Source organism: Trachurus trachurus (assembly GCF_905171665.1).
Source record: "Trachurus trachurus genome assembly, chromosome: 24".
NCBI lineage: Eukaryota > Metazoa > Chordata > Actinopteri > Carangiformes > Carangidae > Trachurus > Trachurus trachurus.
In genome coordinates, this window is record NC_139910.1 from 9234208 (window position 1) to 9255773 (window position 21566).

At 42.2% G+C, this 21566-nt stretch overlaps 1 protein-coding gene across 1 annotated transcript in view; it reads right to left on the bottom strand.

Moving 5' to 3' along the window:
• ptprk (protein tyrosine phosphatase receptor type K) overlaps positions 1-18840 on the bottom strand; it is a 122362-nt gene extending 103522 nt beyond the window's left edge. Inside the window, exons 1-2 of the mRNA XM_084000341.1 lie at positions 18527-18840; positions 11793-11816 (exon numbers count right to left, since the gene is read on the bottom strand). Coding sequence (XP_083856467.1) covers positions 11793-11816; positions 18527-18599 — 97 coding nt within the window. The 5' untranslated portion in view covers positions 18600-18840. The remainder of the gene's footprint in view (positions 1-11792; positions 11817-18526) is intronic.
• Between the last annotated feature and the right edge of the window lie 2726 nt (positions 18841-21566).

Genomic DNA, 21566 nt, shown 5'->3' on the forward strand with positions numbered 1-21566 from the left:
AAAACTCGCCTTACAGAGCAAGATCAGACAAAGAAAATCCGGGCCCTGCATCCTATCAGACGAGCATAACTTTCACTCCCTCCCTCCCTCTGTCTCGCTCCTCTGTTGTTATCAGCAGATATGGAGGAGGTAAGGAATGAAAGAGTGCAGCTGCAAGTGTTTGTTGTGTCAGTCCGCCCCGGTCCGCGCTGTTCTCGCGTAGTTCCTTATCACACTTCAAGCAGCTCTTGCTCCCTCTCCCACGCACTTTTCTCTACCCACTTCTATTCTATATCATTTACTCCCATTTCATTCTGCTCCGTTTCGTAAAGGATTACAGTCCAAGCCTGTGCCACTCAGGTTAGGAGGCTGTAACGCACATCTAAATAGCATCTTATCGCGGTTATGAGCCATCTGCAGCACGTCGGCCGCCTCTTTTCTCCCCTACTTTCTTAAATTCCGTGCAGAAGGAAACGTTATTACAAAACAAATCGCTTTCATATCCATGTCCGCGGTATATTGAGAGGAAATGTTAAGCTGCAGGACCAAATACTGCTGACACTGACACTCACAGAAATACTTTCTGCTGGATTTATACATCAAAATCTGAATCACAAATCTGAAGAAAAAAAATCTCTATATAGCTGTTATAGGGTTTCATCACATTACAATAAAAAAGAGGTAAAGAAATTGCAACTTTGCAAAGCTAACAGCCATAGGAGACTGGTAGCAACAGTCCTGGTTGTTGTGGTGGTGGTGGGATTCAACAGAGACTTCATCACTCAATTCACTTCCCATGCACAGGGTTTTAAGGAGATCTGATTCGCTTACATATCCGCCTGCCACGGTACACTGTCAAATACTGTACACTTAGTTCAAAACAGATGACAGCACTTGTTTAAAGGGATAGTTCAACATTTTGGCAAATTGGCCCATTGCCATAATGCTTATAGTCTTACCTACTCCTAAAACTATAGGGATTATGGCTATGGGCCAGTTTGCCAAAATGTTGCACTATCCCTTTAAAGCAGTTTCATAAGGTGATTTAAGAGTATAGATTACAAACTAGTTGTAACAACGGGAGGAAGCCCTGAAATCAACCTACTTGAAGAAGCCAACAAAAAGAAAAATGTTTTTGCAGTCACAAGATACAGTATGCATTAGCGCATGAAGCCACGCTTCATTAGTTTGTAATAATACACCAAAAAATCACATCGCAGCAGCCAAGAAAGTAGATTAAAAGTCCACTTTAGAAGTCAGGACAGCTTGTGCTTATCAAAAATGAAAACTTAGTCTTCTGTCAAGCCCACTCTTTGTTCCCAGTGTCATTTAGAGAGAGTTTGGTTTTCTAAATTGTTCTCCCAAGTAGGTGGAGGTTTCACACTGTTCTCGGATGCGTTGGTTGCAAGCAACATCAGGCTGTGGATTTCTCTCTCTCTTGTTTAAAAAGGCAACATGATTAACGTGACTCATCTTCTCTGGAAACCCAGGAGACAAGAGCTGCATTTTGAGTGACTCAAAAAACCATCCTACGAACATTTCATTTGCATCAAACTATTCATTTTACATCGGCCAAGATCCCCTTCACTTTCCCCCAGAGTAACTCCAAGGCTGTAAAAGTGGTATTTCTGACACATCCAAGGTTTCATTAAAAATCCTCGATGGTGAGCTGGAGTGAAATGTTCAAACCCGTGTCATCAAATAGAAATATTCTACATGGTCTTGTGTATCACCTTATTATGTATGTATTTTATGACTAAAAAACCCATCAAACCCCTTGTTCTGCATCTTTTATGTGTTTTGTGTGTATTTGTATTATAATTGTGTGTGTTTGTATTAACACAGCCACAAAAAGCTGTTTAAATCTCTGAAAATCTACAACTTTTCAATGAAAAAACTTATCCACATCACAAAGCCTAGTCTGTTTGAACTTAAAAAAAAAAAAAAAATCAGTATAAACCGATGAAATCTGGTATCCGTGAGTGAGTGAAGTGAAATAATACACCAAAGAACAAAGTGTCCACCTACTTACATTATGTAAGCTGAGCTGTTGATAAAACAACAACTTCTAAATCATCAGATAAGAGGTCGTTTCACCCCTCCCAAAAAACATATTCAGCCTTATCTGTCAGCTTAGCTGTGGGCATAAACACCGGTGAGGTGCTGCTCCATCTTTGTCATTATGGACGTGTTTATAATCTATTGTTGTTTCCAAACAATGCTTACAGCAGCTTGTAACCACTGGCTTTACTACAGGAATGTTAACCCTAACCCAGACCCCAAGGAAAAGGACTTTGACATTGAAACATGTACGTATGCCTTTACCAGCCCCACTTCAAGTTGTGTCATATAAGAGAGCATCCCTATGGGACGGATGCTGTCCAATAGACTCTATCCTATTATTAGCAACACCAGATAGACCCTCTAATAGCAGATTATTTCTGCTGTAAGCCTATATGCATCAAAATCCCTGCTGTGACCTGTTTTATTCAGTCCACACTGATGAGCCTTAACATCAACAGCTCAACGTCTTCACCAGTGACGATGAAAGAGTTAAGTGTAGTTCACAAGTAGAAGTGAATTCAGTAAAAAAAACCTGAAGTCACTCTCCATCCCCTCCTCTACTGCTGCCTCCATTAAAGTTTCTCCCTCTCCCCCCCTCTTTCAATCTCTCTTGCTCTCTTTGGACCACTAACCTTGATTCACTGTTCTACTCGACTCTGCCTCGGGCTGGGACATGCATCCTCGCACACGCACGCACGCACACACACACGTGTACAGAAGGGCACATTTACAAGCAAACACACAGCGGCGCATGCAGAATTGGGAGACCTACACATGTATCTGACCATGGTAAAGTAGAAGCGGTTAGTTTGGGGCCGGTGTGAGGGGAAAGTGTGGCTAACCGAAACCACATGTGGCTGACTCGCTCGCTCGCTCGCCTGCCTGCTCACTTGCTCGCTCCCTCGCTCTCGCTCTCCGTCCAGAGGTATGTAAGCCTCTGGAGTGTGTGAGTAAGTGTGTGAGGGGGAGGTGTGATACAGAGCAAACTGCAGAAAGAGAGGCAGAGTGAGCTCATGGCTCGACTTTAACCTTTATTTATCCAGGGAACAGCGGTGTCGAGAGCAGACATGCCGTTTTCTCGCTGTGCAGCCATACATTCACAGGGGAGGTGCTCTACTGTAACCACTGTTTTCTACTGGGGGGGTGTAGCTGCATGTGCCACTAGACTGGTCAAAGGGTTAAGTTGCTCTGCTCAAGGTCAGAGTTACTAATACTGTACATGAAAGCTACTAAATCCACTTCATAGGTAAGAAAATGCTGTTTATGTGTGACACGACAGATGCTACAGATCTCAATGTCTGCATCCATATATTAAACTGTTTAATCGCTGCTCTGAGTTTGAACGTACAGCTCATCATATACTCAAAGGGAGCTCCATGAATTGTATTTCTGCACCTCTTAATTACTAGAATTTCATTGGGAGTCATAAATGTGTCCACTAAACAACAATAGCACTGTAATGGGACTGCTGCTGCAGACAAACTGGAATATTAAAGGGATAGTTAAACATTTTGGCAAATTGGCCCATTGCCAGAATCCCTATAGTATTAGGAGTACGGTACGTTATTATCGGTGCAAGCTATTTTTAGAATGGTGGAGCAGAGCCGCTAGCTGCTCAGAGCTACGCTACGGAGGCTAATGGGATTTCTTGGTTTCCCTCATCAAACTCATCAAATACACAATCCAACAACTCCAAAACGCTCTGGTGGACAAGTTGTGACCTGCACATTCACCACGCTATGAGATAATAACAGAACATTACGAGACAGAGTTGTTTTCGAGGCAAATGCAGAGACTGCTTGCTGAAAAACTGCCCCCAACGGAAATGTGCATCAGCGGTTTTGCATGAATTTGCCTCTAAAACAACTCCGTCTCTTAACGTTCTGTTATTATTTCATAGCGTGGTGAATGTGCACGTCACAACTTGTCCATGAGAGCATTTTTGGAGTTGTTGGATCCACCGTTCTAAAAATGCACAGACAATTAAAGGTAATGAACCTACTCCTGAAACTATAGGGATTATAGCAATGGGCCAATTTGCCAAAATGTTGAACTACCCCTTTAAAACATGTCGGTGAAACTTCCTGCACTGCATCATGATCAGTGGTGATGTCAATGTGCAAAAAAACCCGACAACCTGGATCTTATTCCCACAAATGTGGCTTTTCCCTTTTAAGAGTCCTGGCCTCTGTTTTTCACCCGAATGCATGAGGTACAATTTGCAGCATGACACAACTTCCTGACATGTTTAACCAATTAAAACCAACGGCACACACTTGCGACTTGTGCGTGAGTGCAGCAGAGCCCCCCGCAATTTATCAACAATTTACGAGTGACAAACATTTTGTGAAAGCGCTGCCATGTAAGCGAGTGGTTGCAGATCTCCCCCGGGTAGCGTGACTCCTGTAAAAACGCTGCATGCATGCTGGTTGATTTCAAATAAACTTGGATTTCTTTACATGAGTCATTTTTTTAACGTTTATGTCTCCGAAAGCAAAAATCCCTTTTTGTTTTTTTGCATTGGGATTTCATTCCGGGTCAACGCGCTGGCAAATGATAACAATAATGAGCAGAGATAGAAGCTGTTTATACCACGAAACATCAACACGCAAAGACTGCAGTGGTCAGGTCTCACAACAACCTGTACTTAACTTCACACGGCTCACTTTGTAATGAGGGACTAACCCTGCAAGACAGAGCGACGCTGTGTGTTAAGGTAGTTTTGTGTGTGCATGTGTGTATCTGTGTGTATGTGTGTGTGTATCTGTGTGTGTGCGTGAGGTTGAGTGTAAGAGACAGTTTGTGTCATGGGGAGGCAGAGCTGTATCTGCTAACCGTTACTCCAACAAGACAGCTCGCTTGGCTCACACACACACTGACACACGCACACAATAAACACACATGAGATGCACACAGAGACACTTCATTTACCTTTGGCCCAATATAGACATAGTGACAGTTAACCTAGCCACTTAATACAAAGAGACAGTTTCTCCTACAAAGACTTATATTCGTCGGGAGGGGAGGGTGTGTGTGTGTGTGTGTGTGTGTGAGTCAGAGTAAATCTGGCTGAACTGAAAACAGAGCAGAGAGAAAACACTAACAAAAGCATTCCAGAAAGTGGGTGAGAGAGATAGCGAGACGGAGGAGAAGAGGGACGCAGAGCAAGGGAGACGGAGGGGGTGAGAGTGTTTTGTGCCAGCGTGACCCTGTAGAGAAAAATTTGTTCTTTGGTTTCTGAGATAAAACATTGATTGTTTTCTATAACAGCTTTGTTAACTCACATCAACTTGGCCGGATGAAGTAAATGACAATATCTCTTGTTTCGGTTTCCATTGTGTGATTTTTACTGTTGCCTTGAGTGAGTTTTCATTAAAGTTACTGCAGCAGATTCACAATTATTGTTCCCACATGCTTCCTCTGGGAAGGCAGATGTGAGGGTTGTCTTATATTGGGGATCTCTGAAAGTCTAAAGATATTCATTTTAATAACTTTTATGCCATTAAATGGCTCGGTTGGATCACTGGCAATTCATCAATATTGGATTTATAACTTCAGGAACCTGTGATGGACATTTTAAGGTTTAATCAATATTGAAACTAGTGGTTTTTGCAGCTCTTTAACATTAGTCTTTGCATTTCTGTCTTCATGTAGGGTGATTAAATGGTTGGTCGAACTTTTAATTATTTGCCATTGGTTGTTGTAATGACCGTCAGTTCCCAGATGTTAAATTGTTAAAAGATATTTAACATAAATGCGACTCATTGTCAAGTTTTTTTTTTTCATTTTAGATGAACATGTTGGGTCGTTGCTCCAGGTACAATTACATTTTCCACCTTAAACATGATCCTCTCACTTTATCCCTGTAACACAACACCATTCAGTCTGGATTTGGGAACATGAAGTCCCACCCTTGTTTTTGTTGTGGGGGAAACTGGAGAAACGTGGAGAAGAGGAGGTGGGGTAAGAACGGGCAGGAGGAGGAGGAGGAGAAGGAGTGAGAAAGAGAGAGAAAGAAAGGGGGGAGGGTGTGATAAACGTTGGGTTGCTTTGTTGAGGTTAGTGGGCCATAAATTCCAAGGAAAGGGAGGGATGGAGGAGAGGAGAGGAGAGGAGAGGAGAGGAGAGGAGAGGAGAGGAGAGGAGAGGAGAGGAGACAGGAGAAGAGAGGAGGAGACAGGAGAGGAGTTTGTTTGACTAAACTGACTGATTTTGTTCGACTCCACCAGACACGGTGGAGTCTGCGTAGTATCAACATCGCAGGGGGAGTGTGTGTGTGTGTGTGTGTGTGTGTGTGTGTGTGTGTGTGTGTGTGTGTGTGTGTGTGTGTGTGTGTGTGTGTGTGTGTGTGTGTGTGTGTGTGTGTGTGTGTGTGTGTGTGTAGCCAGTATCAGCCTTACAGAAAAATCAAACACCTTCACATTAAGAATCTCGAGGCGTCCTCCCAATGAAAACATCACACGTCCTATTTTGGTGTTTTTCTTGGTTCACATGTTGCTCCACAGCTGCGTCCACTGGGAATTCCACTGCTCCGCTTTCTTATCACTTCCAGTGGAAAGGACACACTGTATGCACCGTTTGCAAGCTTTCTCTGTCTAATCGGGGCGGCAGAGCTCACGGTCAGCGTTTCCCACAAGAATTTATTCAGTGCTGCTCACTTAAAAGCACAAGTGCCTTGGGGAGTTATGGTCCCAGTAGGTGTTCCAGCCCTACGACCGTGAAAAAACAATTGTTTAGGTTCATGAATGCATAGAAATAAATCTGAATGGCCGGGTGTTTGGACAGTATAGGGGGGGTTGAACGGCAGCAGACAGCGCAGGCCTCTCTCTGTAAGCTAAAGCTGTTGGAGGTGCCGTGTATTTGAATCCTGATGTAGGCCAGATGTTTACATATCATCCCCAACCTTTTCTTGATCCCTGAGAAGTATGCCGCTCGGTTATAACGTCTCATTTATGACGACAAAGCCTCAGTGGATAAGGTTACAAGTCTGCCGTTAATACTATACTCACATGCCTGTGTGTATTTTTGGTCGCTGTTATCACTGCTCCTCTCGATACAAGGCCATAAAGTGAAGTGTGTCTCCAATGGAAGCGATAAGAAACCAAACCTACCGTCCTTGCTTTGTCTTCAGCTTCGGGGACGATAACATGAGGCTTCATTAGCCTGAATTAGATAAATCAAGTGTGCATAAGTGGGTATCACTATTTACAATTGCAGTAATCAATGTCAGAAAATATCTCATACTTGTATAAAAAATGTAAATCCTAAAATAAGCAATTATTTGTCTAAACCTTTAGGCCTTATAAAGTGATTTAAGTAATTATTCAATAATCAAATTTCTGGTCATTAACTAGCGATTAATCATTTGGTTTTAACTGTTTCATCACATTTAATGAAATAGAGGCGAGTTCAACTTGATAGCTGGAGGATATTGAATTATGATGGCAGATAACTTAGGTCAATATCTTTAATTGATGCAGCACTTCATTTATATAATGAGAATACTTTGTGTCTACTATGATAAACTTGCTACTGAAGTTCCTCTACATGACTTTTTTTCTCAGACAGTGTTTCTGATACGGAGGCTGAGACGGACCAACCAGAGATCTGACAGACAGACAGATGTTCAACATTCAAATGTCTGTCTCCAAACTCCCACACACCGCCTGTCTGTTACAGTGATTGACTGTAGGTGCGTACACTTGTGCGCGATCGCTGTCAGACTGACCATGTGTCTGCAGTCATCTAGTCATCTGCAGACAGGAGGGACACACACACACACATAGACACAAGCTGGATGGCGGCAGGCAGAGAGACGGACACAGATTAGGACGGCAGAAAGACAGACAGATAGATAGAAAAAAAGAAAAACACTGTGTAACATCATTTAGAAAGGGGAAGATAGAGCTCGGGAATATCTGCCAGAAGATTTAAATCTCTGCTCACACAGACAGACGGAGCGCCAGCACCAGCGCCGTGGTGATGTGAAGATACATAGTCGGGGATGGAGATGATAATCTTAATGGACCGGTCATCTGTCTGTAAGCCGCTAAATTCTCTCACATACACATACTACGCGCAAGGGGTTTATATATCTCGAAAGCTTTCTGCTGCTCTTGAACTGAAATCAGCTTTAAGAGCGCAGGAGAGTGGAGTTATTGGAGAGGAACGTAAGGACGGTGAAAACAGAGCTCCTGTCTTTTTGATATGACTTCATACATACATACAAGGCAGAGACTGACTGCAGCAGAACGTCCTCTGGGCTTTTATCATGAAGCTACACACAGAGATCAGGAATGAAACTGTGGTATGCTGCTCATAGGTTGCTCATGGCTATGTGTTTGTGTGTGTGTGTATTCGGCTTCAAGATGGATGTCTCTTTAACTGTACTAATGTAAACCACTTCAGCGACTGCCCATGGCTACACACACACACAAACACACAGGCTTTACCAGGCCTTTGGCTATGTATACAGTATCCAGTCCTTCTGAAACCTAACACAAAGACAGTCAATCCAACATAAACTACAAACACATTCTCACAACTCATTTATAGAATGTGTTTCTTTGCCCCTTAGTGTAACATTAACCTCCATAACTCATTTCTAACCTTAACCCTCAAGGCCAATTTATACTCCAGTATTGAATCAATGCCACAAGTGCAGCCATGTACGCTTTCCCAGAAACTGATGTGCACCTCCCTGGAGATGTAACTACAACCACAACTGTGATTGGTCAGCTTGGTAGCCCGTCTTATCCATGATATAGCCTTGACCCTCTTACACAGAGATCCTGCTATTCTGCCATTAAGAGGACCCCTCATTATGGCGCCTTTGCTTGTTTTCTGTGAACCCAACAACATGCATCCATTTTACATAGGTCTCTGTGTTATTTGAATGAACTAGGGCTGTCAGAACAAACTCCGGTATTCGAACAGAAATCAAAATTTAAAATAAAATGAAAACATTCGAAAGTGGAAACTGATATTTGAACGTGTGCCTTCCGCAACGACGCAAATTAATGTTGATAAAACAAACAATTTTGTTGTTGTGCCTGACGTAGAGCTGCATCTTCAAATTTACAAGTGGAGTTTTTTGTTACGTAATTGTCCGTTCATTGGGCTGTGGCGGTGCGCTTACGTGTTCCCACACCACACACACCCTTTTTTTTTTTATTGATGCACGGACCACTTACATGTCGATCCGTGGAGAGCTATCGGGAAGGGATCAAGGGATCAAATGTGATTTGGTTGGAATGCCCTTTAGTGGACGCAGGACATAATAATAAGCTGGTATAGGAGTCTATAATGAGCTAAAAAAAACAAAAAAACATAAAAAATTCAGGAAAAAAACTTGAATATTTAACATAAGAAGCTTTAGAAATTCATATCTGTTTTGGGGGGAAGACTGACAGCCCTAGAATGAACCAGGCTTTACCTGCCCCGTCTTGATCCACAAGAAAAACCAAGAGCAGTACAGAGTTGCCCTTTTAAGGGCTTTTATTTCAAGTTTGACTCATGGCTAAATCTTAGCCTAACCTTTAAATACCACACCTTTATTGTCTCTACCTCATCTGCAAACTATCAGCTATGAACTAGCAGAACAATCTGGGTAGTTTTAGTTTCAGGGATTGAGTCTGGGCGAGCTCTTCTGATCTTAGTGAGAGCAGATGTAGAACCTGCCAGAACCTTGTTCAAGACCCTGTCCTGCTTAATATGAACTGACAGTATTTATGCCCTGCTGGGCTTTCATTAGGTCTCTATTAGTTCATTATTAAATTATTTGTGTTTTCAAGCATAGCACTGCAAAAGCCTATGTCTGACTCCCCGGCACATGCAGAAAAAAATATAGAAAAAATAAACCAAGCTTCTTCTTGCACTTTCTGAGGATTAACTACAATATGACCTTGTGTACAACCTAACCTACAGAGGAATTTCATTTCCTTTCATTTCTAAAATAAAGTATAAACACTGTATTTGCTCAGACTTTTGTCAACAGTTACACAGTGATCTCTCAGTCTGTCTGTCTCGGCTGTGTGAAGCGTCTGCGGTGTATTTTACCAACCTGTCACTTTCACAACAAACAAAAAAACAAAAAAACAAGCCGCTCATTAACATCCAGACGCTGTGAGTGTTTGTGCGTGTGTGAAAGAGAGACGGAGAGGGAATAAAGATAGAGGGTACGTGTGAGAGGATGTGTGGCGTGGCTGAAGTGGACTCTTGTGAGAAGGAGGGAAGAGAAGAGAAGAGAAGAGAAGAGAAGAGAAGAGAAGAGAAGAGAAGAGAAGAGAAGAGAAGAGAAGAGAAGAGAAGAGGTACTTGGCTAGTGAAGGAACAAAGTCACTCGGAGCTCCTTTATTAAAGAGCAGGCTTGACTAAACAAACAGCACCTGGAAACTTCAAACCTCCCCAACAGCTGTCTCACTACAGACAGACAGAGACAGACCAAGACGTGGTGGGAAACACACAGACAAATGGCAAATAGATTAACTGACAGTCAGGCTGGCAGAGTCACAAAGGCAGACAACAGCAAACCAGTACAAGGGCGCTTCAAATATTTCATCAATTCAATTAAAGTTTGTCAATGTAAGAATTATTTCTGGGGAGCAAAGCGGCTGTGGAGACGTGACCTGGATGAACTGAAACTATTTCAACATTGAATCAAATAGTTTCAGCGAGAATCAAATAGTTAATCGACGTTTTCATACAATCAAAATACTGAGCAAATTATACTTCAATACTTGCTAAAGTAATAAGACTTTGTACTGGTCTGTCAAGTTGAGCTGGTTTTAATTACACAACCCACGGTTAAATGAGCACCACGTCAGACCGGGATGGTTAGTAAAGACACCGAGTTAGAAGACGGGATGACTATAGATGACACAACCACCGATTAAATCACTACAATGGACATCTACACATTTAAAGAGATAATTCAACATTTTGGCAAATTGGCCCATTGCCGTAATCCCTATAGTTTTAGGAGTAGCTTCGTTACCTTTAATTGTCGGTGCAAGCTATTTTTAGAACGGCAGAGTAGAGCCGCAAGCTGCTCAGAGCTACGCTACGGAGGCTCATGGGATTTCTTTGTTTCCCTCATCAAACTTATCAAATACACAATCCAACAACTCTGTGCTCTTGTGGACAATGAGATAAAAACGAACCGTTACGAGACAGAGTTGTTTTCAAGATAAATTCCAAAACGCTCTGGTGGACAAGTTGTGACCTGCACATTCACCACGCTATGAGATAATAACGGAACGTTACGAGATGTTGATTTTGACGTTGAGCTGATTTTGAGGCAAATGCAGAGACTGCTTGCCGAAAAACTGCTCCCGACGGGCACGTGCATCAGCGGTTTTGCATGAATTTATCTTGAAAACAACTCTGTCTCGTAACGGTTTGTTTTTATCTCATTGTCCACAAGAGCACAGAGTTGTTGGATTGTGTATTTGATGAGTTTGATGAGGGAAACCAAGAAATCCCATTAGCCTCCGTAGCGTAGCTCTGAGCAGCTCACGGCTCTGCTCCGCCGTTCTAAAAATAGCTTACACCGACAATTAAAGGTAATGAAGCTACTCCTAAAACCAAAGGGATTATGGCAATGGGCCAATTTCCCAAAATGTTGAACTATCCCTTTAAGTTAGGTGGTCAGTAGTTTTAATGACAACAAAGACTAAAACAACAACAACAGTGATGATGATGGCGGTAACAGATGAAGCTCAGCTCTTGGCTGGCCGGTCATAACTCACCCTTCTCAGCGCGCCCCATGTGAGCTGGGTCCAGTAGAAGCAGAGCAAAGAATAACAAGACAAGAGTTAGATTGGAAAGCATGCACAGACCAACACAAGTGTGCATGCTAGATGCAGTGTGTGTGTGTTTTTTCTTTTTTTAAGATTCAGCATCACCCCTCTGTGGATCCACAAGAGTAAAGTGCACTTAACTTTGATAATAACATTACACAAGCTACCTCTACTCATCCATAATGCTGGGCTTTTGCATACGGCTGAGTACTGAACGTCTATATCTATTATGGAACCAAAATGAATGTGTCCTCAGTACCACAGCGTCTATCAAAGGATGTTTGCTCTTGATTTACTCCTACTACTTCAATCTTTGATCAGACACTTTCTGATCTGAGTCATACATTGGCCAATTTTAGACTGGCTTTATTTAGACAAAGTGTTGAGATTCTCTGTAGTTTATATCGAAAGGCCTTTCACTTGGAAAAATGATTGTTTTTAATGTATCACATGCATCAGGGTTATGAGATTTCAAGCAATACTGTTGAAAATACAAAGCTGTTTAGTTTGAAGACAAAGTATGAGGCGTGGTTTGTTGTTTTTTTGCAGGTAAATGGCCAAAAACACTGAACCAAGTCATGATATAATAAAGCACAGCACCTATAAAATAGCTTTCAAGCGCTTTGAAATGTTCAAGCTTTATTGTCTCGTTGCATGTATACAGCAATACTTGAGAGCCATTCTCCGTAGAAACATTGCACAGCAGCAAGAAAATGAACCAAACGCCTCAGAAATAATGTGAAACAAAAGCACAAACACATAATAATAAATGTATACAACCTCTCATTTAGCACAGCCACACTTCAACTGGTGCTAAAAAAAGTGCTGTGAACAATCAGTTGACTAGGTTTTCACAAACTTTAGCTTTAAACCAACACATGTCCGACCTCAACCTTTACCCCCTGCTTCACCTCAACCCCCGGTTCCCCTAAAAATAATCATTTTCCCAAGACTGTCGTCACCTGCCTGCTCCCAGTCTCCTCACACACACACACACACACACGCACAGGCCATGTCTCCATTACATACATCATTATCATCACACACAAGACTACACAACTGGTGCCGAGGCTGTTCACATTTGTGTCTGTGTGTGAATGTGAGGCTAGAAATGTGTGTGCGCACTGTAATGTAATTAATCAGCTGAGAGTGTTGATTACTTAATCTGTCATTAGCCAGCCGTGTGTGTAAGAGCGTGCGTGCAGGAATATGAGTGTGTATGCGAGGTGGCAGTGTGTTTCAAGGCCCCCTTGTACCGACAGCTGTGACCAGAGCCAAACAGGGCAGAGCAGAGATTGATGATACTGGACTAATACCATCATTCATCAGGGATGTGATATTTCAGGGATTCTGGATTTGTTTTGGATGTGCTGCCTCGCTTCATTTCCACTGGGACTGTGCTATCTCCTTGGTTCACTTCCTGCTCGCTGACTGATGATTTACACCCATCGTGTACCAGTGCCTAAAGGTTAATCCTCACAATAGCAGCAGGTACTTTCCCATTTGTCTGAATTGTGCATGAAATATCCGCTGGGGAAGAACAAATATTCAACTCCAAGTTATGACGGAAATGTTGTCATGTTGCCACTCACTGGTACAAGCTTCTCTCTCATAATCCCTAGTTTTAGCAGTAGGTTTGTTACCTTTATATGTCGGTGCAAGCTGTTTTTTGGAGCAGAGCAGTGAGATGCTCAGAGCTACGCTACGGAGGCTCATGGGATTTCTTGGTTTCCCTCATCAAATACACAATCCAACAACTCAAACACTCTCATGGACAAGTTGTGACCTGCACATTCACCACGCTATGAGATAATAACGGAACGTTAGGAGACAGAGTTGTTTTAGAGGTAAATGCAGAGACTGCTTGCCGGAAAACTGCCCCCAACAGGAACGTGCATCAGTGGTTTTGCATGAATTTACCTCTAAAACAACTATCTCATAGCGTGGTGAATGTGCAGGTCACAACTTGTCCACCAGAGCGTTTTGGAGTTGTTGGATTGTGTATTTGATTAGTTTGATGAGGGAAACCAAGAAATCCCATTAGCCTCCGTAGCGTAGCTCTGAGCAGCTCACAGCTCTGCTCCGCCGTTCTAAAAATAGCTTGTACCGACAATTAAAGGTAACAAACCTACTCCTAAAACTATAGGGATTATGGCAATGAGCCAATTTGTCAAAACTCTCCCTTTAAGAGAAAGTGCAACATTTCAAGAAAACCTTGCACTTACAAGAAGTTTCATCTTAAAATGTAGTAGGGTAGAAAAGCATCAAAATTTTTAAAGTCTAGGGGAGGCAAAAACTGAAGGGGGGGGAAACAAGTCATCACAGAAACACCATGATGTATCAGCATCACTGGTGCTCAATTAACTGTGCCCTTTTAAATGTGGCCTCGGGGACGTAGCCAGGTTCATGCCCACATGCCATACATTCATTTAAGATCCGTGTCCTGCTCTGATAACAACATGTCTGCTGGTTAGCGGGGTTTCCTGGTGGTATGTCGTTCTCCGTGATGTCTGGAAACCTGAGTCTCAACCTGTGTCAATCATGTCATGTTCTCACTCTCCCTCACGCTTCTTAACTCTCTGACAGCAGCGAGAGGTTGCGCCGTCGCTATGTGTCGCTAATCCACTTTTCAACGCAGACCCTCAAATTCATTCACAGACACACACAAACACACACACACTCGTGCACACACACATATACTAATGAGGGATTAGCTAATGAATTCTCTCAACAGATTAATTACATTTTATACACACACGCTTGTGTGCACGCAGACTTCATCCCCAAACGGCTGAAGAAATGAGCCAGTGCTTTCAAATACTTTTTTTCTTTTTCTTTCAGAAATCTATGGCTAAATTGAAATCCGCAGGAACAGATTGGCTCTGGGCAAAGTGGCATTTCATTTGAAGAGAAGACATTAAGATGGATCTGAAGGATGGCGAAGTCAAGCATTACTTTTAACGAGTAAATAAATAAAGCGGCCTTTGATTTGGCGCCATTTTACATGGCATGAGTAGAATGAGGCATTCTCACGTGAATCTAAATGAGAGGCAAACATTTCACTGTACTGTGGAGGGCTTAAAAGCATCGGCCTCCCTCTGCCTCTCTTTCTCTTTATGTGACAGCAACACACACACAGAGAGACACACACAGACACACTCGCACTCCCTCCTGCTGTTTTCACAGTCTCATGAGCGATGGAGATGCCCATGGCCAAAAACCGATGGTTGCAATTCTTGTTTTTTTTCATTTTTCCTCCTCCCTCTCACTATCACTCCCTTTCACTTCAGAAAACAGACAATTTCATTTCATCTTCCAAATGGTGCAGAAAAGTAATTATAATTTAACCAACTTGGTTTTAATACTCAAAATACTAAAATAATTTACAATTATAATTAAACCAGCTCAGATTTGGCGCTCAGTGGCAGCGGCAGTCTTCTAATTCGTCTGGAGACTCTAATGGAAAACAATTATTTCACTTCATTAAGATTAAAGACGCTGGGAATCTGTGTCACAACTCGATCAGAGAGGAGACAGATTTAGAAAGTTGTCACATTAACATAAAGTCAGCTACTGACTTTGTAGAGGCAACGAGACGCGTGCTCATTCACAATTATTACACTGCCTTTAAAAAGCGATAAGGCAAAAACAAAACTGCAGCGAAACAGCATGATAAGAGGAGACGAGAGAGACTTATTTACATAAATGCCATAATCTGTAAGTTTAACTTTCTAAATGGGAAACTGGGAGATAGCGACAGAAATGAGACAGAATTAGAGGAAAAACATCTTAACACAAACTCTAAATGACTTTGTGGAGACGTGATGGACAGTTTTCCATCACTGCCACTGATTTTTTTTTTCTCGTCCTCGTCAGTGAAACAGGAACTGATGCTGCGTCTCTCCTGTGATTCGCTGTGAGTTCATTTCATCATCGACTTGACTTCCGATCTGACAATCACCACTTTTTTCTTTTTTTTTCTCCCTCAGTGGCTGTTCACACTGCCTGCATTAATGATCTGCTTATTAACCCTATCCCCTCCATCAGTTGCACATTTTATTGAAATTAGATTCAAGTGCTGTCAGTGGTAGAAACGACTATGCTAATCCATAAAATCTGCCATCCCCGGCACTCTCTCTGCATTAAGGCTGTTGTGACAAGTACTGTATATCCAGTTTTTTACAGTACACACAGAAGAGACATGGGAACTGCATAGTCCTTTTATAGAAAACAATCATTTCCCAGCTTTATGCTATAGTTGCTATTACTGTAGCAGCCCATCTACTTCTTATTCTGCAACACAAACAACACAAACTTCTGTTTTTAACCCCATTCCCAAGCTAATGATAGCCCACCTCCCACACTATGCAAAGCCCCATCCAGTCGGTAGTATTTACTTGCAAATTAACAGCACTCAAATTCCCAAAGAGGCCTCAAAGAAATTCCACACATTTGTTACCCATAGGACCAAATGGCCACAAGGGAGGGGGAGAGGGAAGGTGGGGGTAGCTGTGGGGGTGGGGGGTTGCAATAAAACGCTCACAGACGACGAAGTAGCCTAGTAATTAATGTGTAATTTCTATGCAAATCATTAACAGGCCCAGGCGAACGCTGGAGCAGAAAACGACATTGTTTTACTATTTCTGGTTATTTCCTGCGCGCAAATGGAGCGTGATGTGTCCTTTATTGGAGCCTTATATGGTTTTGGTGTGATTTTTGGAGGTCAACTTTCAAACAGCTGTAGGAGTCTCTCTCTCTCCCTCTGTCTCTGTCTCTTTCTCTCCCCCCTCTCCCTCTCTCTCTCTCTCTTCTCTCTCTATGCTGGAGTTTGGAGTCGAACAACAGCTGAATGCGGAAATAAAACGCACAGCAGTTACGCAGACCGAGACACAGGTAGAGAGAGTTTGCTCGCGCGCAGACCGAGAGAGAGCTGCAGATTATTCTGTGCTGGGATCGGACCTGCGTGCTTCGGCAACGCTGCTGCAGGATAACTTCCCTGACGAGTTCATTTAGAGGACTTTTGCAAAAGGAAAAAAAAAAAAAGAAAAGAAAAGAAGCATCGTCCGGAGTGCACCAAGCAGCTCTGTTGCAGCCTTTTCCCCCACACAGTGCACACGCGTTTCTGCAGACTAGACGGACGGAAAGGAGGCAAATGGCAACACTTTCCGATGCGGGTTAGTGTTTAAACTTGTGTCCGGGAGCAACCTTGAGCCCAGCAGAAAGGCTTCCCATGCATTCCCAGACAAATCAACCATTACTTGCATATCACGGTCATTTCATTTACTACATACAGCGACCGTTCAACCACGACTATCGGAGTTTAGATTTCAACCCCAGCACCCTGCTGATGGTCCGTAAAATCACGCCTAACATTACAGATTCCCCTGATTTACAGTTTGTCGTGTGATGAAACCGGAGTCTTCAGAGTAAAAGTAACCGGTCCTTTGCATCTCTTCTTCTCAAGTTAAATCTCAGGGATGCGAGCGCCAGACTTTCTTCATCAAACAGGCGATCTGCATACAGGCTATATCCCCCCAACCATTAGGTTTTATTGCACGCAGCGCGAATAAAGTTGCAGTAAGAGGATCATTCGCTCCGCAAAGAGCGAAGAGCTCGCGGCGCTTGCGAAGCGAACCGACCGCTGCCTCATACAAAAGAACAACAGGAAAGACTTTTAACCCAAAGAGGATTAATGCATATAAATAACAAACAGCCCTAAGTGCATTTAAATAAAAATAAAGACAGTGTTAAACTCTCGTGAATACCGCGTATCAATGCACCAAACCAGAGCAGAATCAGAGCATGGAAACACCAAAAAGTGCAAGATCAATGCAGCAAATAAAGAGAATATCAGTCATCATCATGGTAGGCTACTACATGCATATCACAGCCTCGTTATTACAGGTCCATCTCTGTGCACACTGTAACTTTTTCTCCATTCATGCGCAGCTCGCGGGGCTGCACGGCTCCACGGTGGACGATGATTCCCCTCAGTGTTCATACAAGCTCTATGCTCTGCTTACAATGTATGTTGGTCGCCTGCACCCCAATAAAAACATAAACATGTTGCCTGATGCAAGTAATTGCAGCTTGTGTTTTTTTCCCCCGTATCAGACCAGCTTCTTTTCTTTTCCTCTCTCTTTTTTTTTTTTTTTTTTTTTAAATATTTGCGCAGAAAATCTTGCGTCCTGAAATGCAACATAAACACCCAAACGGACATGTTGCAACTTAGTTTTAAACATTAAAGACGGGGAGTTCACGGTCCGAGCAGCAGGACCGTGGTTAGTCATGTTTGAGGTTACAAGTTCGGCGCAGCCTACTTGGCAAACAGGGTAAATTCAAAAAGAGCTGACAAGCTCATCACCAGGGTGCACATCGGCCACGAAAGAAGAACAAATCACATTTAACAGCAACCAAGAGCATCTATAGCTACTCCCAGGAAAGTGACTGTCACCCATCCGAGGGTGTTTGAACACAGCACAGAAGAGGCAAAACAGGCACGACGGTGTTTTAACACAGAGGTGAACTTTTCCCCGACACCTAAACACACCTGTCGGGGATTCATACGCGTACAGTGGTGGAGAAAAAATGGACATAAGCTTCTCGTGTGTGAACTTTCCTTCCCCCGCACCGACAACACTCACTGAAGTCCGTGTTTCCCCCCGTAGCACTCGAGCTCTTACCTGTCGGTATTTGACCGGAGACTGTCGAAAAGAGAAGCAGGAGTCCCACGCAAACAGAGAAAAGTGTATCCATGTTTTAAAACGTGGCCGTGCCAGAGTCTGTAACAGTTTTCCCCCCCGCCGGAAAAGTTTTCTTTTTTCCCCCCGTTCCTCCTGCGACTTTCTCCGTCCTCTTCTCCGTCTTCGGTCTTCTTTATTTTCTCTCTTTAGTGAGTTATTATTCCTCCTGCTGTCGTGGACCCATTCTCTCCTTTCTCCGCTTTCTCTCCTTTTCGCTTCCTACGGGCTCTCGCGGACACTACACTTTGTTTCACGCGCAGTGAGTGAGCGCGAGCGAGCGAGTGAGGGAGAGAGAGAGAGAGGGAGAGAGAGGGAGGGAGCGCGAGCGCAGCAGAGAAAGTGCGTGACGTCACGAGGTAGGAGTTGGAAAAAAAACGCAAATTGAAAATAAACAATGCCACAAAACGTGAATTTATTGTTATAATGTTGTTATATTTTTTCCCTGTAGGTTATCCTTACATTATCACTGCCTCATAACAAAAGTTTTCCCTCATTATGGCATAAAAGGTTTGGTTGGTTTACTTGGGTCTCCATAGGTGGATTTATCATAAATTTTAAGGTTTAGGATCTGACTTGTTTTAGTTTATAATGTGATTTTCTGGTTTTTCCTGTATGAAGAAATTAATACAGAAAATCACAAGAAAAAGTAATAATAATCCATCACATTTCATAATCAATAGCCTATGTCCAACAACATAAAAAAATATATATATAATAATTAATTGTTAGAGGCCTATCTTATAAATTCGTACCCAACTTTACAACATTAAAATATCTAAACTGGATAAATATTAAATATTTTAGTAAGTTATATCCTTAAATCATTACAATTACAGCTATATAGTGAAATCTGTGATTAGTGAATGATTACCAATGAAAACGTGACAAATATTCATTATATAGATTATATTGTTGTTTATAGGGTTATTTGTCCTGATAGTGTATCAAAAAGTAAAATGTTTTATATAATATGACCCCCTGGATGTGGCGATTTAATGTAATGAGTAGGTTTTCAGTTACTTTAAGTAAATTTTTCTGCCATTCTTCTTGCAGAAGACATTTCTTCACAAGTTAAGTTTTGAATGCATGGCTTTTACTTCAAATGATTGTTATGTATGAATGATGCTTTTTTTCTTCCACTAGGCTATGTATTTTGTCAGTTTTGTTGCAACCCTTTGTATTTCTTTCATTATGTAGGGTGCCGTGTATTAAGAGTTGTACACACTATACAGTGCAGAACAGTAGCAAATCATTTGCTGACATTTTCCACCCTCATACTGAATTATACTTACAGTGTAAACCTTGAAAAGTCTGCCTTGTGAATATTGTACTTAATTATGGTCTTGCCAGCAAAGCAAATTTGAATTTGAGAAAGGGAGCTGAGGTAGAGAGATAAGAGGAGAGAGCTGGATTCATTATCTGTTGACCTTTTTCTTTCTGTAAGAATGACAAACTCATAGGCTGAATGTAAAATAAGTTCACGGTTATGTAATAATATGGTGGAGGCAGAGATTAGGAGTAGTTATTTTTCCCCTCATACTGTTTACTCATCATTAACTACTCATGGTTTGACTTAGGCAGCGCTACAACATATCAGAAATGTTGATAAAACTAATTTCATATGGCGTATTCAAATTCCATATCTCTGTCCACGCCTGGAAAAAAAAAAAAGGAAAAAGGATAAAACTGTGAAATCTGAAACTGCAAATGTAAAACTGAGAAACTATAACCACATACTTTGATATGGAAATGCAGTCATGCTGATAAACAGGGACGGCTTTGGAGAAGCTGGGCCCTGCGACAGCATCTCAACAACAGCTTTGACGCAGAAATATTTATGATTCCAGCACAATCCAGGGCCCCTGACCGGTTGTGGGCCCCCCCACCTCCATAAGTATCTAACCAGCCCCCATTCCCAAACCAAACACACCCCTGGTAGTGAAACATTATAGTGGATTATGATGCAGAATAGAAACAACTCATATCCTGCTCATGTCAGATTCATGCAGATAAAAAGAGAGGCGAACTCAGGTATGTTACATCACGTAGTTGCGCTTATGTTAATTTCTCTAAATTTAACTCATGAACAAAAAAGGAGGAAGAGGACAAAAATCATTTTCTTTCAAAGACAGAAACCAGAGCTTGAATCTGCAACGTCATCACTGTGTAGAGCCAGAAGGTGCTGCTTCCTCTTGATTTAAAGGAGACCTTGAGGATGGTTGGTGGACTGTGAACATAACTGTACCTTTTTATTTTGCGTGAAAACCTTTCTATCAAAGTGATTTGAAATACTGCAGCCCTCTGGCTGAAGGATGACCTTTACATCTCTTGTTTCACCAAAAAAAAATGGCACACGTTAGCAGTCCGTTTTTTATGTTCATATCATGGTGGGCGTATACTATACTGTTTCTGTACGCTCAAATCACATCACCTGACCACATTTCACCATCTGCCAATAGTCGTGACAGCCCAGCTTGTCGGAGTGAGGCTGGATGAAATCATGACAGGCCTTCCAAAGAGGCAAAATAGATGCTTTTGATTTGGTTCACAGCTGAGATAAAAAAAATAAATAAATAAAAAAAATGTGGTGTGGATGGAAATGTATGAGCAGGGAACAGGTGTGGATCTTCTCACTGTGTTTTGTCTCTTTTAGTGCCACCTTGCCAAAAAAAAAAAAAAACAGAAAAAAAATGTGTAGGCTACAATCTTCATCCCCGAGTTTCTGGCTGTGGGAAACGAGAATATTCACATAGACAAACTTTGGTCACCGCGGAGACAGTAAATTAATTTCCAGACTCTCACAGTTGCTGCTGCAGGGACGGTTGGTGTGCTGGTAATTGCAGGTGTTTCCCTACTGCTCCTAAGAGTGAATGTGACTGTCTGGCCTGGAATTGTAAAGTGTCCTGCAAATAAACCTGGATGATGTCCTGTCACCAAATATCACTCCGATGCTTCCTCTCTTGCTTCAAAATGCGGATTT